Raw genomic sequence first — 21653 nt, 5'->3', positions numbered from 1 at the left:
AAGCAGAACAGCACGGGAACACAAACTAGAAAAAGAGAACAAAAAGAAAAAGAAAAAAACAGAGAAAAAGGTTGTGTGATTTGATATATATATATTATTTACATTCTCCAAACACACATCTAAACATCTACATTTGCATTGTTCTAATTTTCTTTTTAGTTTGGAGTTAACATTTACTCAGTGCTGATACAGAATGAAATGTCATGTCTGAATAATATAATTACTGAACAATCCATTAATAGAAAAGCATCATAATAATGTAATACTGAATTCCAGTTGAAAAAAGAAATATTGGTTTAACTACTTTCTACCCTTACAGATGTCAGTAAAAATAATTACCCACTCACCACACAGTACAACAGCAAGATGGATGTAGGGATTCATTTTCTTTTTTAATTTTTGATTGTATTTACTTATAAGTCATGCCTTTAGCAGTGTCTCATCCAGGGTGTACCCTGCCTTATGAGCTTTGCTTGCTGGGATAGGCTCTGGCTCCCCCGCGACCTTGAATTGGATGAATGGTTAGAAGATGGATGGATATCTATCAATGAGTATTTGTGCACCATCTACTTTAGCAAGGAATCATTTGGGAGGAACGGGTGTCAAAGGTGCTGAATAAATGAATAAACATACAATTTTGTGAAACAACATGCGGCTAATAAGGTTTTACTTGTGAGCAAAATTAACAGTTTATTGTCTCATACAGAGACATTTTGTTTGCCTGTCAGATGCCAGTGAAGTGAACATCACTCACTTTCCTGAGAGAATCACAGCAAGAGTGGGAGAATCAGTTCAGATGGTTTGCTGCTGGGAGACACAGCTGCAGGATCTTGAGCAAATAAGACTGGAATGGTGGATGAACAATCAGTCTGAACTGTCATCCTTGAACTATAAGAAAGTGAAGGGGGCTCAGAGATATGAATAGAATAGATACACTTATTGTGTTTCCAGGAACTGTTCTGAGATGACAACTCCAAGTGTATCTGAGAACGATACGGGATCATACTCATGTAAACTAATTATTGAGAACCCTGTGCTAATGATGGTACAAGGACTTTGATCGACTCTAATAGTGAATGCAAAAGAAAGTAAGTTATTTCTTCTGTTTTTTGTACCTTCAAAAATGGGCAAAAAAGCTCAGGTTGAATGTTGACCATAATATAATAATTTGACAGTAACTAACTGCATGTTACATGTTGTATGATATGCCGATTTGCTGATCTGCAAAATACTTGCACTTTCAGTCAGACATTCTTTAGTAAAGCATAGTTTATTATGGATACTAATTATAAAAACAACCAAGCATTTAAAACAATAATTATTTTTGGCTGTTTCTTAATGTCTACATTTTGTATAATGTTGGTATAAATCTGTATGAGGACAGCTAGTGTCTGGTGATGAGGAAGGCTTTGCCTTCTTCAGCTGGCACTGGGACTATCAAAGCAGAGAGACTGAGGCTCTGGACGCAGAGGTGAGGAAAGAGAAAGAGCAGGGAGGGAAATGACAGGAAAGGATGAACCAGGGGTAAAAGTGGAGAGGTTGTGGGGACATATCAATTTAAATATAAATATTGATTTTGAAATATTCTATCAATCAGTCTTGGAAATTTGCTCCATTTCTTTTGTTATAGCTCCTACATCTGGCTGGAATTTTTCAACCCTTCTGAGGTGTCCCTTTTTTGTTTCTTCTGAGGTCTCCCTTTTTTGTTTCTTCTGACAATTGTGTGTTATTACAAAGGCAAAGAGATTCAGGTATTTTCTCTCTATTTCCATATATTGTGACAGGCAGTCAGCGTATTTACCATTTGAGTGGAGACCGCGGATACTCACCAGTGTGCTTTTTTTCTCTTTAAACTCCTGTGGGCTCCTTTTCCAGTGGGCCTGTGCGGTAGCCAGGTGAGGAGAAGAAACGCTGCACACCAGGGCTCTAGATGAGAGCCCCAAAGAGACTGACCGACGAACAAGCTGAGTACCGGAGCCGTTGAAGAGAACGGACAAGGAAAACAGAGAAATGCAGACCAAGGCCGAGCAAGCGAAGGTCGGCGTTGCTAAAAGAAGCTGTTAGCCGAAGACATCAAAACTGAAACAATTATTTTATTAAATTGTTTTTTAAATGAACAAAGTGATCTGGTGCCCCCTGTTCATCGCTCACCAGCCAGTAACATAGGTAAATACATACTGTATATAGAATATTATAAGTGTAAAATTGGAAGACCTTAAAGTTCACAAGGCGTGCAAACATACCATATAAAAACAGATAAATACTGTAAATTGTATTTGGGGGCTAAAACCCTGGTCCTGGCTCAGTTAGACTTATAGATCTATTATAGAAATAGAAATGTATAGATGAATTAAACAAGTAATCTGTTCAATTAAGATAATTGTGCTGTTTCACAACTGTACTGGATATTTGGTCATATTGATCAATTCCAAATGATCTCTAAATTTCTTAATTTAACATATAAACTGCTTAAAAGCTCTGATAAAATTGTTACAAAATTTTAGAAATTGATTATTTGGAAGTGACCAAGTAACATGCAAGACTGGGGCTCTCCAGGACCAGAGCTTGAGAGAGTACCTTTAATTCTTATTTTGTCTTGTAGAAATACTTGTAGAGTTTTGTATTTCTATTGCCAAGTGCACCTAACTAAAATTGGTCTGCATTCTATTTGGCTTTTTCCATTTTACTAGACAGGTCAATTTCTGAGAACAGAGGAAGTCAGTGGTTTTGAGCTATAATTTCAATCATTCACACATTTCATTTTTTGATATTATAATGCTAAAGCCCGAAAAACACATGCAGTGTATATTTTGTTTCCGCTACTAACCAAAATCAGACAACTGAGTTGCCACTAAAAATTGTGCAAACCACCTGCTCCGGATAAGCCACTAGTGTTAAAGCAATTGAAAGAGGGTAGTATTTACAGCAAGTGTTTTAGCAGTTTTTATTGTAACAGTATGGAGTGGCCATATTACAGAAAAAGCCTTGAGAATATTTTAAAGTTCTTTTTTGGCAGTTTCCCTAAATGTATAAAAATGTATTAACAGTAAATCTTTATTTTGTCTGCCATTGCAGTCATTTGCATGTCATACGTTAAGTATCACATATCTCAACACTGTATCACATTTTGATTAAATCTGAATGCAAAATGTTGCATTCTTTAAAGCCTGAATTCTTTACTTCTTTAAAGGAAATTGAACTGTGCACAAACAATTAAATAAAAATGATGATAATAAAACAAACACGGTCGTCAATTGAAAAATGCAAAATTGACCTCATGAGACTAGCTGGAATTTTTGCACACACAGGCCATTCAAAATCAGAGGGAACACTGCCTGCAAACCTTGGTGTAAGCATTGCTTTCATTTATCTTAATTGGGTCTGAGATTGGGATGCTGCACATTGGTGGTGGTGGAGGGGAGTCCCATTACCTGTAAAGCGCTTTGAGTGGAGTGTCCAGAAAAGTGCTATATAAGTGTAAGCAATTATTATTATTATTATTATTATTATTATAAGATGTTATTTGATATTTATCTCTGTCTGTCAGCAGGGGTGATGATTCCTGCTGAATTAAGAAGTTCTCACCACACTTCTCAGCAATAGCTGTGTCCTTTAAAAAAAGTGCCCAGGTCCAGTTGAAGGAACTGCCTTTCAAACCATTAAGGACTAATTATGCAGGGTTTCAGATTTGTGCTGCCCTGACTTCTCTTGATTACTTGTCTTACAGACAAATACCTCAGGAATAGTGCCGGGGGTGGTGGTGTTCTACGAGGTAGATGGATTGAAACACCCCATTGCCTACCCCAGTGGAAAGCTTTTGCTCTAGTAGCACTAACACATCAGTATTTAAATAGAGTGCTTAGCTATTAAATGGGTTACAAGGCCCTTCGTTAGTCTCTGGGAGGCCACCCACTTACCAAGGAGAGAGAACATCAATGACGTGACACCATCAGGTCAAGGACATCAAAAACCAAATTGCCAGATAGTATTACTACCTGCAGGCACTCTAGAACCAAGTACAGCACAGACAGGAAGAGAGAAATGCAGAAAGAGCTTGAAGAGCTGACAGCTGAGAGAGATGAACGAACCAGTCTCAGTCACTCAGTCATTATGGAAGCAGTCCAAGGAGCTGACGACTGAAAGAAGCCATTCTAATTGCTGTTCCTTATTAATTCCCTTGTTTATTGAACCTGTAACCTATTAGGTTTTCAAAAAATTCTATAAGAAAATACTTGTGTTCTTTATGTTTAAATTAACCAAAGATTAATTCTTCAAACATATATTTTTCCGTTAGGTTTTCAGAGATTCATTGTGTTATCACACAGATTCACATATCGTATGTATAAAAAATCACAGTGAGAAGCTGAAAAAATGTCAATGTTTTATTTAGGATTACTTAAAATGTAAAAAGCCATGGAAGAAATATGGAATGTAAATTGGAAACTTTCAGCACAATATACCTTTTTTGTTGTGGAACTAAACACTAAAGCAATGGCTGATTTAAAGTTATGTCACGCCAAACATATGCTGAATTTTGCAGTATTTCATGGTAAAAATCTGTCTCTTTGTATCATATTTGTTGCCTTGTGATCACTCTGTTAACAACCAAAATCTCTAATCAAGAGTCAATGTGCCTTGGTAATCATCATAGTTACTTTGTCCTTAAGGACATATCATGAGTTCTTAAATTTGTCAAAGGAAATTAAAGACAATGATTTCAGTATTATAGATCATGGCAAAAAATAAATCTTTACAAAAAAAACTTTAAAAAATAAGACTTAACACCCCTCATGTGTTAAATGTAATGCACATTTCAGTGGTTAGATTAGATGTTAATGAATGAGATAGAGCAGTGGTTCTCAAATGTTTTGGACCAAGTACCACCAATGATCAAACCAAAGTATCCAAGTACCACCTACAAGTCATCTTCCCATAGGAACCAGAAAAAATCTCAATGACCAACATGAGCGTGCGAGCACACACACATATAATACAATAACACTGAACGCTTACCATTTCAGTGAGAGGGGTGAGCCTGTTTAGTCGAGCAAAACCTTGCAATGTCAGGCACGAGGGCAGTGAGTTTCAAACTCAGATCTGGCTCGGCATCCATTTTGTTGCAGTACTTTGTCTTGATTGCAGTGAGAGCAGAGAAGCCTTTCTCACAAAGGTAGGTAGTAGCAAAAGACATCAAAAACCACACAACCTTTAATGAAAGGGCTGGGTATTCACTCTGTCTTTGGATCCAGAAATCCAATAGTGACTGTCGTTTTAATTCTGACATCAAAGCTGCATATGATAACTCGAAGAACTTCTCTTGGTCAGCACAGGTCAGATCCTTGGGTATTTCTATGACATCAACAGTAAAGGAGTTCCTGATCCACTCTGGTGTGGCCTCAACTGGAAAATACTCTGAGAACTGTTTTTCTAAAGACTAGAGGTGCACTGCAATCACATCACAAACAGCAGCATCAAGTGCTTCACCTTATGTGTGCAGATAGCTCTCCAAAATTGGGAAAACAGAGACATCACTTGTGTTGATTTTATAAGCAAAAAGCCGCAGCTTTTTCTTCATAGCAGTGATCTTGTCAGACGCGTCAAAAATTGTTGAAGAGAGCCCCTGCAGTCCCATATTCAGCTCATTCAAACATAAGAATACAGTATATCAGCCAGGTAGGCTAATTTTACCAGCCACACTGGATCATCAAGTAGAATTTCCAAGAGAGATGCATGCAAAAACATCTGTACCTCAGAGTGGAGTTCAAAGAGCCTCGTGAGCACTTTGTCCCTGGATAACCAACTCATTTCAGTATGTAGCAAAAGCTGCCCGTTTCACTACAAAGCACACTGAACAGACGTAAATTCATAGGTCGAGCCCTGATAGAATTCACAACTTTGACAGCAGATTCTAGGACAGATTTTAATTCCTCAGGCATTTTCCTGGCTACCAAGGCCTCGCGGTAGATGCTGCAGTGTGTCCACTTCATATCTGGAGCAACCTGTAAGTTTCCAGATTCTACGCCCCTTTAAGAAGGCATAGACCTTTCAAAAATACCTGACCACTCACCTGTCTCATTCAATCCTCACATTCTCTGTCTTTCATTATTTTAGGAAGCTCTAGTCATTCTCCCATTGCTCAGTATTTTTGGAAGTTCTCTCCAAGTACTAGGCGCTTTTCCCTCATCTTGTTTTGTATAATTTCTCCTGGCTTTCGGATTGCTCTTCACCCCGGACCTAGATTCTTGGATTTAGCTTTTCGGCTTGTTTTGGTTTACGCTTTTATTGGTATTCAGACTCTTCGACTTTCCAGCTCCCTGGTTTACGACTTTGTTTTGTGCTTTGGTACTTTTTCCTATTTTTAATCCTTCCGTTTTGAACTTTTGGACTGGGTTCTGATTTATGGCTTTAGAAGATAGTTTCACTACTCTGCACAGGATCCTTCACGATCTACTTGGCTACCCTAACACAACCTCTCTAATTTATGCAACTACACCGCTGTGTCGGCCTTTCATCGCTCTAGCACCATCTGTACAAACTCTGATGCATTTTTTCCAGTCGATGCCATTCTCTTAGATAAATTCATTCAAAAGCTGAAATATGTGCTCTCCTGTAGTTCTTGTTGGTAGCAGCTTGCAGAACAGAAGGTCCTCATGGGACATGCCCTCAAACTCGTATCTAACGTAAACAAGCAAATTAGCCAAATCAATCACATCTACAGACTCATCTAATTGAAGTGAAAAACATCTGCTCATCTTAATGCACTCTGACAGCGTACTTTTGACATCATCTGCCATATCAATAATTCTACGAGTGACTGTGTATTTCGAAAGGGCCACCAGGTCAAGCTGTTTAGCAGCTTTTTCTCCACAAGTAATAAGTTTCAGCTCTTTTGCCAACGGTAAACTAAGTTCTTTACTAGTAATGTGGGGCTTACCTACTCTAGCAATCCGCAAGCTTGCATGGTAAAATGCTGCTTGTACTTTGGAAACTGGAGCTCCTTATGGTGGACTTGCGCTGCTTCAGATCTTTAAGTTTCCTTTGAAAAAAATCAACAGGCTCATCCTTCAGGAGAGCATGTTTCCTGATAAAGTGCCGCCTCAGATGTGCTGGCTTCATGCTCTCATTGCCGAGAATCTCACAGCACACGACACACTGTGGTCTTGGCTGTTCCTCTGTCCTGGTGTACGGAAATCCCAGACTTAGATCATTTAGATTGGACCACCTTGCAGCCGTTTTCTGACACTTGCTAACACTAGCAGGTTCAGCAGCAGAGCTAGTGTCAGTGGCCGATATATAATCCTCCTCGTTCTCAACAGGTGTGCGTGAACTATCAGAGCTGGCATCATTACTCTTGGTGTCTATTCCTTTCAGCCAGGACATAATACTTGATTTTTGTGAGGTATTAATTTTCGATCAATTGTTCTGTTTCCAAATGTGGAGCTGTTGGAGAATTTTTTCCTCATTTCCCCTTAAAAGGCAGTCAGGAGTCCGTCTCAGAAGTTAAATGTTTTTTATATCATGCGCATGGGAGCAAAACAAAGATGCTCCATTTATTTTTCTCAAACTAACCTAGAACAGTCCTAAAATATTATTCTGTTATCTATAATGCTTGTGCCTACAAGATTGGCAGTGTTCCAAAATCATGCACATTCTCCTACCTCCCTATTTGCTGGAGATAACTTTTTTTAAATACAATTGGTCACTTACGTTAGTAGCATGTATTCCTATACAAGGGTATAGAATTACATAGTAGCTCTTGTGTTCACTCAAGTATTAGTTTGTGCTGTATCATCATAGGTAAATACTTAGGCTGCATATTGGACACATAAACTAATTTTATTAAAATAGAAAATATGAAAACCTGTCCCAATTTTTCAGTGCACACAACAAAGTTCCAGGGTCGGCTGGCGTACCACCTGGGGGCGTTTGAGAACCACAGAGATAGAGAGATGAGATATGTACAAAGTATTTATCTGGCTAAGGGAATGTCGCTTCTCAGACAGACTGTTCAAACGCAGTTTAATGATCAGTCCCGGCACCTGGGAAACTGAGTGACATTGTAGGTGTTATGGACTCAAGAGCTTGGCTCGACAGACTGGGGGGAGTAGCCGGGTCACTGCACCTTAGGTGGGGAAGAGGGGACCAGCACATAGTAGCACCAGTCTGAAGATGAACTGCCAGGTCGGGCAGGGAACTCCAAACCAGAGGGCATAAGGAGACGGGCTGATGCAAGGGACAGGCCCTTAAGGTAGGGTCTCCTCCAAAGACCAGACCAGCCGTCCGGAGAATTGCCTGGAAGGGGACAGAACTGATTTCCCAGGTGCTATCTGGACCAAGTTGGCAGATACATCTGCTTAGGACATGTCCCCGCTTCACACTGAATCTCACCTCTCAGCCACTGAAATTCTCCAGATAGCACAGCCATGAACAAAGCCCCAAGATGGAAACTTTAATGGAAGAGTTATGTTCTTTGACTTCTCCAGTGCCTTTAATACCATCCATCCACCTTTACTGAGAGATAAACTAAGGACGGCGCAGGTGGACACTCCCCTGCAGTCCTGGATTATAGACTATCTGACCTGCAGGCCACAGTATGCACGGCTACAGAGCTGTGTGTCCGAACAGATTATTAGCAGTACTGGGGCTCCACAGGGGACTGTCCTTGCTCCATTCCTGTTCACCTTTTACACCTCTGACTTCAGGTACAACTCTGAGACATGTCATCTGCAGAAGTTTTCAGATGACTCTGCAATTGTGGGGTGTATTAGAGAGGGGAGGGAGGAGGAATATAGGAGCTTGATTACCAATCTTGTGGAGTGGTCTCATCTTAACCATCTCTCAGCTTAACACCAGCAAGACCAAAGAAATGATCTTTGACTTTCGAAGGAATAAGTCTCCGCTGAACCCTGTTTCCATCCAGGGTGAGGACATAGAGGGCGTACATTCCTACAAGTACTTAGGGGTACACCTGGATGATAAGCTGGAGTGGTCTGGTAACACTGACACCCTGTACAAGAAAGGTCAGAACCAACTCAATTTTCTAAGGAGACTCAGGTCCTTTGGTGTGTGTGGAACACTGCTACACATTTTTTATGAATCAGTGGTGGCGGCGGCCATCTTCTACGCTGTTGTGTGCTGGGGCAGCAGCATCATGACAAAAGATGCAAATAGGCTCAATAAACTTATCAAGAAGGCTGGCACTGTGCTGGGGATGAGCCTTGACCCCATGGAGATGGTGGCTGAGAGGAGAATGCTGACCAAGCTCACAGCCATCATGAACAACAGCTCTCATCCGCTTCATGGGACTGTTACTGGGCAGCGGAGCACATTTAACAATAGACTGCTCCAGCTACAGTGTTCAAGGGAACGTTTCCGCAGGTCTTTCCTCCCGGCGGCTGTCAGGGTGTATAACGCTGCCCTAGTCTAGGACTGTTAGCCCTTCATTTGCTCCCCTATGGACAGCATGTTTACTCCATTGTACTTTTTGGACAATCAGTCTGTATAAACCTATGCACATTTTGCACATATTTTATTGTTTTTACAGTGACTATGATCAGCACATTTTGCACACACCTATGTATTTATTTATTTGTATTTATTTTGTTGTCTTTTGTTTTATAACTATTCTGATGTCTGTTTTGCTTGTCTTGGGCTGGACTTCTGTAACACATCAATTTCCCTACGGGATTAATAAAGTATTATCTATCTATCTAAACCAGGATCAGGAAGGGCTCCACTAGGAAGCTGGAATGGTGATAGAGTGAGATGAACAGGGTTTAATTACCAGCCCTCAGAGGACCTATTACAGTGAAAGTTCTAACTAAAGCCAAGTGCTCTTCATCAATTACCTCCTTGGCGATCAAAGCAAAAGAAAGACATGGCCGCCGGCCACTGAAACTGCGAAAAGACACACTAGAGAACAGCAAGGGTGGGCACAGCCACAACATGCTGTGGAACAGTGTGGGGAACATAACAGCCTCCTTACTACCTGAGCTAAGGAGTTTGCTAAAAGGGTATAGTCAGGGAGGTGGGGGATTTGCAAGAGAGATACACAAGGAGAACCTAGCTGCCTGACTTATATACAGTATATATGTAGGTAAGCAGAAGTGTTTAATATTAGGATTTAATCTTAACACCAGGAGCCATGTTTAACAATGGTTAAAAATGAAATACAGAAAAAAAATGAAAATAAGTTAAAAGAAAACAAAACAGAACTTGAAAATTTAGTTGAGACAGATTTATGGCATTTAGTGGCTCTGCGATATCATCTATAATAATGTTGAAAATATTTTTTTAAACGTAGTAAGTCTTGCTTCACTTCAAGATACTACAGAGGGTGATAATATGAGGCGTAGATTGCAAAGAGGCTGAGACCCTCATTAGAGATGGCTGTGTTGCTAAGTGATCATAGCTGTCTAATGAGAAACAGCTGTGGGCGTTTCTATAACAGCGGTCAGATGTTTTCCTTTAGGGAGTTTGGAAAAGTCATTTAATTCAAAGGGACAGGCTGTTATGGAGTGAGAGAACAGGTTTGTCAATAAAATGCTAACACCATACCTCGTATTGCCAGGGTGAGGGCCCTTCTACTACACCCTACACTGTGATTTTCACACACTAACTCACTATTACTAAATATAAAACTGACCCACAGATGGTGGATGATGCAGGTATTTTACCAATAAACTTGTTACCACAGTTGTAGTCACTTAGCAACACAGCTCTCTCCAAGGAGGGGCTTTGCCTCCCTCTCATAAAATGTTCAGTGCAGAAAACAGGGTGACTATAAAGGCCGCAAAGAAGAAGACTGATAAGATTGCAATTCATAAGATTGCATTTACCAAGTGAGATATTAAGAATCTGTTCCAAGGATTACTCCATGAAATAGTCAAGGGATTTATGACAAAATGCTTCAAATGAATTGACAAAATCACAAGTGATACACTTGTATTCATTTATATGTTATTATTTTGATATGCTTGGTTTTGTGTACTTTGTTGCTCATTTTCTCTCTGCTTCTGCTAGACCATCAGTATCTTGTTTACTAGACCTGTCTGTACGTCTGTGAGTCCAGGTACTTTTTCCTGAACATCCCTGCCTTTCATGGTCTTTCAATTGTATCAGACTGACTTTCATTCTTGCTCACTCATTAACCTGACTTTGTGCTGGTTGTTCTTCTGTTGAACATGTTGCTTGCAATGGCCTCTCTTGTTCTGCCCTCTCACTGGACCATCTCGTCAGTCCAGAGCAAGCACCCTACACTGCCTTTAATGGGATTGAGACAGCCTGTTGTGTTTAAAGAACAGCACCTGACAGTAATACATCCACACAGAACAATGCAGTAAAGTGACAAAAAAGAATATTCTGTAATGAACTTGTATTGAAAAAGAATGCCATATCATAGATCATAAAGCATCTTTTATTAATGAAAATATACCGAACAGTGTCCATTGATTCTTAAAACTATGAATTTGTATACAAATACTTAAAGACTCACAAATACATTATTTATTACATCACTAAATATTATTAATTCAAATAGGCAGAAATACAGTGTTTATTAATTTATCATAAATTTTGTCAGGGTACGACAATGAATTGTTATTTTGCGCATTAACATACACCCACACAAATAGTGTGTATTATCCAGCAGGGCGACACGTGCATAGCTCATAATATTTCATTAAGTTGTGAGGTGAGAGAGGAAGTCTCCTCTCTTGATAAAGACTGTACCTTTCAAGAAAAAGGGTTACGAAACATAGAATCCGGATACACAGAACGAACGCAAAGAGCACAAAACCAGCATACAGCTGCAAGCTATACTCACATACCAGTCCAATAATTTGTTAAAAATACTGAAAGCAAAGTCCTGTACAGGAGACTGCTATCGTCTCCAACCAGAACCACAGTTGCTGGATGGAACTACTGATTGCAATATTCAATATCGTAAGTTGTAGTGTAATTTTCATCAATGTGGAAATAAAAGTTAATGCTCTAGAAATTAATCAAATTTGTCAAAATAAGTGATTTCACCACCTAGCCCTATGTGCTGTGAATTGATGCAAACACATTTCATACTGTGTAGAGCATGTGTTTGTGGTTAATGTAGACAGCCCATTCGCAAGCAAAGAACAGTAGACTAAAGATTTACATCTCTGAGCAGACAGAGATGAGGATATGTGGTTTACTACCTTCAGAGGGACGTTCGAGAAGTGTGCTCTAGTGAGTTTAGCACAGTTCTGCCTGTGGCACTGATCAGCATTGTTTAGAAATGAGCCTCTTCACAGCACTGCTAGGCTGCCTACTCTTGCCCTCTTTGTCTTCCTTGGGTGAGTTTCTGTGGTACTTTCCAGTTTCTCCAATATCAAAATATTAATTTGTTTAGCCTTTATGTAAAGTAAAAATTATTCATGCTATGCTTGTTGTAATGAAAGCTGGGGATAACGCTCTTGTCAAAGGCACTTGAAAACCCTATGTGCAGATCTAAGCTTTCAAATAAACAACTGTTCCATATAATGCTCTGAAAAGTTCACAGGGTAACCCTTTATATAAAAAGCTCAAAATAAATGGTGTGATGTTTTTAGCAATTTACAGTTTTACATTCAATTACACTGTATTGTGTCTCCATAAATACCTACTTCCAAATATTAGAAAAATGTTCTTAACATGAACAAAAAGCCTATATACAGTAGTACCAACAATGTAGTTTCAAAGTGCAAGAATTATTTATAAAAAACACTTAAGGCTAGTTCAGCAGACCATTTTTGACCATTACTAAGTACCATAAAACCATTCTCGTGGGTTATCCTAACTGGAACCAAATTACACGATCAAATACTTGTAACTCTTGTTTTGCATAATTTCACTCCTTTACTTCTTCTCTTGCCACCTATTTCAGCTCCGAGGCTCCTCAACACTGGCTTTCCAAGAAATCTGCGTTCATGTTACTTTATCGTTTTAACGTTAATGTTAATGCTTTAAATCACGTGAAAACTTTCCTACTGCTTTACATTTATTGGAAAATAATATCACTAATGGATTTTCTAGGATATGTATACATGTTTTTTATAATACACTTATTGTTTGGATTATCATTATAAAAAAGTTTTACATGTCACTGACATACAAATCTGAATGGACTGTGAAAGTCTATGAAAAGCTGTGTCAAAGTGAAAGTTATGCTGACAGGTCACATGGTTTGGCGGCCATAATGATTCAGTGAAAAACACTTGAACAGCCTCTTCTACAAAGAAAATGAATAAAAAACTGTATATGTACTTTATGAAGAAGGTTTTGTTATCTTTCAAGGCTATTCATCATAGGATGCTATATAAAAGACATGGCCTTCTTGAGTGAGTCAAATTGAAGGCTAAAGGTGGTACATTATAACAAACTCTCAAAACTTTATAAGTATCAATGAAACGTTACATGCTCAGAACACATTGCTTTGTCACTTTGCATGGTCACTACATTGGACTTCATGAAGAACATTTCAACCAACTCTCTCCCTGCGTGCACTTGACAGATTTATGTATGTTGAAAATTGCATACACATAAACAAATACGCATTCTGTCTCAGATATTTGTGTCATATCTCTATATTAGAATGCCGTACTTATGTGTAATCACAGAGGAATAGTGGGCTATGGGAAATAATGAATAATGAATAAATATAATGAATAAAGCTGATTGATCACATGATCTGGCCTCCATATAAGACTTTTAACCTGTCCTTCTTGTCAAATAAAAACTAAATTCGGAATTCTATACTATAAGGAGTACAGACAGGGACATGGTTACTATGGAATAGTACGGAATAGTAAAGGATGAACTCTGACATGCTTTAGTAAACATTGACCTTGTCCATGACATAGGAACCAGTAATAACGTATCCCAAAATACCTTTAACCTCTCCTGCAGGTACACTGAAAGAATGTCATATAACACATTTAGAGAGAGTGCAGACAGAACCATAGCTAAGCTGGAACACACAAAGAAAACTATACATGATGTATCAAAAGATGTCTTTGTCTGTGAAAAGTGATGTGTCAACTTGGCCACTGATGACCTCTGCATGCAGCTACTGTACATATTATTACAGTAGTGATGATGATATTCACTGACCAATATTTCACTTAATTTCACTCACGAACATCCAAAAACGTTTAACTAACTGATGAAAATAAACTATTGCAGATATGGTTTCTTGAGATTTTGCTCAAATTCATTTTCTACAAGCTTGTAACCTGGTGTGTGATGTTCAGATAGCCATACTGTTTGTCCAAGGTGTTTGTAATGTAAAACATATGTTTCATAGAGCTTGATGTGTACTTTAGCTAGAAATACTGCACAATTATAGGGGTACAGGAGCCATTGAAGTTAACAATTTCTTACTTGTTTTATTTACATAAGAAAAAGAAAATGAAAAGTAGAAGAAAAATATACATATTGTATAAATAGATTTGCTGACATCAGTCATCAGAATACAATTTTGTATTCAGCGATATTAGTACCTGTAATAGTAGTGAACAGCTTTGGGCAGAAGGGTTTTGAAAGGTGCATAATAATGGAATTTACATACAATCAGAAACATCAGAAATTAGGGTTTATGCATACGCACAACTAACAGTTTATTGTCTCTATTTTATCTGACAGATGCAAGTAAAATGAACATCACTAACTTTCCTGAGAGAATTACAGCAAGAGTGGGAGATTCAGTTCAGATGGTTTGCTGCTGGGAGACACAGCTGCAGAATCTTGAGCAACTAAGACTGGAATGGTGGAAGAACAATCAGTCTAAACTGTCATCTTTGAACTATAAAAAAGTGAAGGGGGCTCAGAGATGTGAAGAGAATAAATACACTTATTGTGTTTCCAGGAACTGTTCTGAGATGACAATTCCAAGTGTGTCTGAGAACGATACGGGATCATACTCATGTAAAATAATTATTGAGATCCCTCTGCTAATGATGGCACAAGGACTTGGAACGACTCTAATAGTGAATGCAAAAGAAAGTAAGTTATTTAATCTGTTTTTTGTACCTTTAAAAATGGAGAAAAAAGTTGCCATGTTGACCATTTTAATAAGTGCATATTCTGTACATTGTATTGGAACCTGAATGTGCAATATTTCTGTTTTTAGCCAGAAGTACTTTAGTGCTGCAGAGTTTGAAAGAAGATTTAAAATGATTAATAATTAAGTTTTAAATTATTTGCTTTGCAAACCTAGTAATTATGTTAATTAGGAAAGCATACCAGGTCATAGTGGACCACCTCAGTAGTGGAAAGAAACTAGATTAGTTTAAAACATTAAAAGCTAGTGAACATAACTTTTTGAACATAAACTGATAAAAGAAGTATCTCAGCCTATCTTGCCAATTGTGAGCATAAAGAACATTAATCAAAAAGAAACCAAACATTTATAAAAATATTTTGTCATATATTTGTTTCATAATACTGTATACCACTTCTTTAGTTTATAGGTCCTTGACTATAAGCTTACCATATTCCAATTAAAAATTTAAATACATATTTCAATTTACAAACAGTACAGTGTGTCCATCTGTCTCATTATTACAGTGTTGCAGTGAGCTGTGCTCTAATTCAGTTTGAGATGCGATCAAAATAACATGGCACAAGGGATATGGAATGGGTTCTTTCCAGGCATATTTGATTGTGTGAAAAAAAGGCACTTTAATTTACCTTACTAGAGCAAATAATTTGCCTTATTTATTATTCATTTTATTAATTTTGTATTTGCACTTTATTTAAACTTCAAATGTGAAATAAAAATATATCTGTTTCTTGAATTTAGTCATACTGTGAAACTGTCAGCTCCTTGAGAAATGTTTGGTTAGCTGGAGCCAACAAATGGAAATGATTATGTTGCCATCTACCTTTGAAACTAGTTTTATTTGATATCAGTATAAAAGCATGCATAATTTTAGCATTTCTTTGTCTTTCATTTTACTGTAATTTAGCAGACACACAGGGGAGCTCTGCTGTTCTTACTGTGTTTCCAATATTGTTAGTGTTACTGGGCGTGAGTCTTCTGTGGTACTGGAAAAGAAAGAAACTTACATCCTATGGTCCAGGTATGATCCTGCTTGTACTATATGAGCTTCTAAGTTTCCTGATTTAGTGTAAAGGAAGTCAACACTTTTTTTTGTTTGAGATAAATATATATTAGGCATAAGACAACATTTATCAATAGAATTATATCTGTATGTTAATATTGAGGAATACATAAAACCCATGTTCCTTAGTCTAATTATATAAACTTTATATACTGGCTATTAAACTGCATATTTATCCATTCATATTTTGCTAAAATATTAACTTTACCAAACTACCATTATGATTGAATTCTGTAATGCTAAGCATTTAGAGTTTTCAAACATCCTTTTTGTACTGTAACAATATTTAGGTTTGGTTGAAAAAATTAACAATATACTCATTTTTTAGAAGATCCCTCTTGAATTCTAAAAAAAACACTATGCAATGTAACATTGAAAGAAGGAATCTATTTTAGTTTTTACAAGTTTTTAGTTTGAGTTAACGATATCACTTAGCATGACTTTCAATTTACACACACATCCATTAAAAGTTCAAATAAATGTGTAACGTACATTTTCAGGACCTCCCCCTGTGTATTTGATTAATGTGAAAGTGTTAATATACCGTACAGTATATGTCAGTTGTTTTTGTTTAGGGGGGTCTCATCAACAGCTATTATGTTTCTAACCAGATTCGAACAGCTTCTACAACACCTGTTGTATTTTGCATATGTTTTGCTCTAAACCTTCCAGAGTTTTTCCAGAGCCCTGCGCTGGTACTTACAGCATACATAGCAGGGTGGTAACACGTCTTCCTTGCCAAAGCAAGGCTAATTAAATTAGTCATTCTCTTTAAGTAAATATAGAGTACAGCAGATCACAAATACTTCCTCTTCACCTTTCATATTTCCCCAGGATTTTATTATTTAGTTTCCCACCTCTTTACTCCCATAGTCAACTCCAATTACCCATTTTCATGCTTTTCCTCGACAGCACCCCACCTCACAGCTAAAATCTTGTGTTCTTTTATTTTTTTTCTTTGCTGCACACCAAACTTTAACGCCTACCTGAACCTTCACGCTCTGACACGGCTCTGACCTCTTACAGTACACGTACGACAGATAAATGTGAAGCTTTTGCATTGCTCACGATTCATTCCAAGCAATAAAGCATTAAACCAATTTACACCAATGTTTTTGTCACTCAACACAAAAGATGACTAGCATAAATAAGATAAAAAAAAAGATTTAGAAGTATTGTTAATACCCCCATGAGATGTGGTCTTTTTAAAATAACAAGGTGACTTTCCATATTTTCCCTCCCACTGAAATAATGCTGCGGTAGATTAAATGGTGTTTATTAGAAGAAAGGAAAATTGTATTCAGTACAGAAGAGTTCAGAAAGCCTGGCTGTAACAGTTCTATATTTCCTTGGAAGGTCTGGCCCCTAGGATAGCTGATGCAGCACCTGGAGAATCAGGGGCACTGGACCAGGGGGAGGAGGACAGGCATAATGAGATCATGGAGGAAAATTCAAACTCCTCTCGGGGCTCAACTCACTGGGTGAGTTAATGCTCAATCTCTCTCCCATTGAAGCAGCAGTATAAAACAGAGTATAACAAAATATAAAACAGAGAATCCTGGTCTCTGTGCTGAGAAAGCTGACAAGCTCGATAACACATACAAAATGCCTTATCTTTGTGGTGTTTGATCTGGAAAGGTCACGTTTCAATTTTTTAAATTCTATTTGTGAGTATGTTGTTCTAGTTCAATTTTACGGTGCCCTTCTATTTATGTGTCAATGTGCTGCCTCAAAGTGATAGATTTATGCCTAAATAACACATACTTCTAGATTCCTACAGAATTTTTTAAAGAATAATTGAATTTACTTTTAATTTAATTTAATTTTTGTGTTGCTGGCAGTGGCTTTTTGCCCTTTTTCTGTATAATATCTGGACATACTTTAAAGATGGTACAGTACACACAGAACCTGAATTTTAACAAAAATAAAATTTGAATTAAAGAGTTATTGACTTCTGTCCACCCACCATTACTAATTCTTTCAATAATTAAAAAAATAAAAAAATACATTGATTGTGTTGTTTTGAAATAAGCTATAAATTACATAAATGAAGACTCCAATGTCTAACTGCTTTCTATGTACCTGTTTCAGGCACTGTCTGCGATTTATGAATCCTTTGACTATTTTAATCTCCATGACTGAAAAAAGGAGAAGAGCAGGTTAACTCAACATTCCTGTCAGATGATGTGTACATCTTTCTAACAGTTTTATGTCAGTACTTCAGTACTAAGAACCATTAAACCTGTTCAAGAACTTCTGCAAGAGTTAACTAACAAATTTAAACAAAAACTGTGATGTTGCTGGAAATGACTACAGGGTAGGAGCAGTATGATATTACTTCGCTGTTTATACTTCATGTGAGATGAGGTAACAGGTGGAATTTGTTTAGTTAATCTGAAGTTATTCGGGTTGTACTTCAAACATACACTCTACACTGCAAATATAAAACATGAGAATATAACACGTGGTCATAAGGACAGCTTCATGGTATCTGATTTTGACAGAAAGATATCTAAGACATACAGAAAAAACAGATTTTTTTTGTTTTGTAAATACGTTGTAATTAAGAAAAAAGTTTCCTTCAGAGACATTTACTATTGAGAAGCAATGTGAATTTTGTCGAAAGGACAGTTACATGGAGTCACTGGTGCCTAAGTTGTTTCTTCATGATGAATGTACTTCCAGCTTCACCTGTGACTGTCGTTGCCAGGACTCTGTGAGTTGAAAGCCTGTCGTGTACCTGCTGTTAAAACACTCTCTTTCCCTCGCAGTCAAAGAGTGAAAATGTGCTCTTGTAGATGGAAATCTCTAGCTACCAAAAAAAAAAACAATGTTCAGTGCCATGCAGATCAATGTGATAATCAACTGACACATCGGAATAATAATGAAACAGTGTGGAAGTCCCCTGGCTAGTCTTACAGTGTAGACGTGAAATCCACGTATGACCGGAGACTTCATATAAATTTAATTATTTACACGAGGAGATCAGCGAAGCAGCTGAGGACTCAAGTGCAAATCTCTGGGCCTCTGTGTTATGCAGGAGAAAAGGGAGATCAAGAACAGGCACTGTGCCACCAGCAGAACATTAACTCATGCTGGAAGCATAGGGCAGTGTTACCTTTGTTTCTGAATGCTAATTTATGAGCAATTTGTTTGCTGTTTTAACTTTAAGTTTTAAATGAGTTTTTTTCTAGTTTCTGCCGCAGTATTATTTCCATAATATTGTTCTGCAGAATCTAAGGGTTTTTTGAAAACCAATGAGCATTCTTAGAAATAAAGACCAGAATTAAAATTAAAACATTTTAAGGTACAGTATAATAAATTGCGCTGGTGAGGTTTTCTTAGATTGAAATAGACAATCGTAATTATCAGATGAAAAATCATTCCAATTGCTCTAGTTCTTGTGCAGTTCAATATCTCACAGAATTGGTAATATTTGCCACCATGTGTAAAAATATTTGACACCTCTAACCATTCATTTACAAAAATAGGTGTGACACTGTGTCACTGCAAATGTGACTAAAACTGTGTTTGTAGTTTCTTTCAGGTACAGGATGTTTAGAACAAAAATAAAAAAGGTGAGCTTGAACTATATTTCAGAAAATGGTGCAGATTTTGTACCACTGAGTTTGTACCACAGCTTATTTGAAATATATGCATCACAAGCATTTCTGGTGTGACATTGCTATCCATGTCTGAAAAAGAAAGAGTAGCTTCTTCTTCTGTTTTGAAGAGCACAGTCTAATTTAATATTTTTAAAAGACTGCAAAGTAACTACTTTCAATATTTTCCCTACATTGTAAATCCAGTTGTGTTTTTCAAATGTATAGAAATTTTGCTATTAAAAAATAAAACAATTTTGCTTTTAGCATTTTTTTTCCACAATGCCAAACACTTCGCAGAAAGCATACTGATTTTCAAGTTCTTTGAATACTATTTTCATACCTTTTAAGGCGAGTGGCCAGTGCAAAGCTCAATATCGAATCTTCATTTAACAGGAAACTATAAAATAAGCTAGTTTTGCATAATTGTTCATGCAAAATAATGCATATGTGCAGGGGCTATTCTACCATAAGTTTTGTATATCTTGCTTATTTTAAAAAACACTTCACTTTGAAAAAGCGTTCCGCATTGTGGTGGTTGCGTAACTTCTCAGAACACAAAATAAAACCATGAAAGTGCTTCCTCCCCTCAGAAAGGCCAGTTAAAATGTGTTCATACATTTTTGGTGAATAACAAAATTATTTACTTATCATGTCTTTCCTCTTGTGGGTCTTAAATCACAGACACCAAAAACTGACAGTGATCTTTTGAAACTATAATATTTTCTGGTTGGTTATGTACAGTAACAGTAGCAGTTTCATGATGTTGCTTTCACAACATCTATACTACTGTGAAACTATTTCATAATTTTTCTCATACTTATGCAATAATTGCATTAATATCAATTATATATCATTATTAAGTTTGAGGCGAAGGGGATCTCAATGGAAACTGTGGGCACTGAACCATATGGAGGTGTGAGAAAGTAGTAGATCTACAATATACGGTAAGTAAGCTGATTTGAGTGCAAGCTTTCTTAACAAACACATATCACCACAGCAGTGACAGCAGTGGAGACTGATAGTTGTAACAGTTCACACTGGAAAGCCGTGAAAGAAGCAAAACAAAAAGTAAAAAAAATGAAAACAATTACTATGTACTGAAGCCACCGTAGTAGCAGTTAAAAAGAAACTAATCCAATATCCAGTCTGAAAACTGTTGGAATGTTCGTTTCACAAGAAGTACTTTAATTGGAGAACCACCAAATAAAGCCGTTCATCTTGAAGTCCTTCGGAAGGAATGACCATGCAGGTATCACATGCTACTGATAACAGTAAAGTGACAGTTCAAAGAAATAGGAAGAATGGTGAGTGGTTCAATAACATTATGCTGGGAAAAGCTTCTGTTACGGAAAGGAAAATCACTGACTTAATGTGCTGAATAAATAAATGAACACAGGAGTTTGCCCTCGGAAAACAACTTTCTCTTCTTTTGTGCAAGTGTTTTTGTTCACACCTTATAGTGCATATTAATAGTCATGTATATTAGCATATGACAACCATATGAGACTTCAAGCCTTTTCACGTTTTCTCTTTTTGCTCACAATGTTGTGTTTTATTCTCATTCATTGCTGTAATAATCTGTTTCTCGCTTCTAGGGTAAAAATCCACCCCAAAGAATTGGGTGAGCTGTGGAAACTTAGAAAGTCTCTTATAGGTCAGCAACAGGAAATGGAAATATGGTGTGACATTTTAAAAGCAATCATTATAATGACTTTCTGTTGAGGATGTGGCTTTCACTTTTGTTGCTTTATTACTTTTTGACAGTCAATTTAGAATGCTTCTAGAGCAAGAAAGAAAGATTTAATTTCATTATATGGACAAAATGTGGACAACAACTTACACTTACTACTTACTACTTACAGAACACCATGTCTTACAGCCGATCTGAATCTAACAAGAATTGTTTCACAAAAAT

The 21653-nt window shown here is 37.3% G+C and overlaps 1 protein-coding gene and 1 long non-coding RNA gene across 3 annotated transcripts; both read left to right on the top strand.

The window, feature by feature from the left end:
* Positions 1-916: 916 nt before the first annotated feature.
* LOC107077104 (uncharacterized) lies at positions 917-3164 on the top strand. Its single transcript, XR_001478225.2, has 3 exons — positions 917-1088; positions 1631-1751; positions 1876-3164. It is a non-coding gene; the product is annotated as an uncharacterized lncRNA (long non-coding RNA).
* Positions 3165-12193: 9029 nt separating this feature from the next.
* On the top strand, positions 12194-19991 carry LOC107077098 (uncharacterized). Of its 2 annotated transcripts, none has more exons than XM_015344808.2 (5): positions 12194-12326; positions 14653-15012; positions 16029-16091; positions 17490-17614; positions 18225-19991. In XM_015344808.2, the coding sequence occupies exons 1-5, from the start codon at positions 12269-12271 to the stop codon at positions 18273-18275; spliced, it is 657 nt and encodes a 218-aa protein (XP_015200294.2). In that variant the 5' UTR covers positions 12194-12268; the 3' UTR covers positions 18276-19991. The 2 variants fall into 2 exon arrangements, with proteins under 2 accessions (XP_015200294.2, XP_015200293.2); XM_015344807.2 differs by having other exon boundaries at positions 15978-16091.
* The last annotated feature ends 1662 nt before the right edge of the window (positions 19992-21653 follow it).

Source organism: Lepisosteus oculatus, chromosome 1, assembly GCF_040954835.1.
Source record: "Lepisosteus oculatus isolate fLepOcu1 chromosome 1, fLepOcu1.hap2, whole genome shotgun sequence".
Taxonomy (NCBI): domain Eukaryota; kingdom Metazoa; phylum Chordata; class Actinopteri; order Semionotiformes; family Lepisosteidae; genus Lepisosteus; species Lepisosteus oculatus.
This window is presented reverse-complemented; position numbering and strand designations above follow the sequence as displayed.

Excerpts from the sequence above, each read along its gene's own strand:
- LOC107077098 (XM_015344807.2), top strand. The coding sequence starts at position 12,269 with ATGAGCCTCTTCACAGCACTGCTAGGCTGCCTACTCTTGCCCTCTTTG. Across the intron at positions 12,327-14,652 it reads GCCCTCTTTGTCTTCCTTGG|ATGCAAGTAAAATGAACATC; the intron begins GTGAGTTTCTGT and ends TTTATCTGACAG. Across the intron at positions 15,013-15,977 it reads AATAGTGAATGCAAAAGAAA|CAGACACACAGGGGAGCTCT; the intron begins GTAAGTTATTTA and ends ACTGTAATTTAG.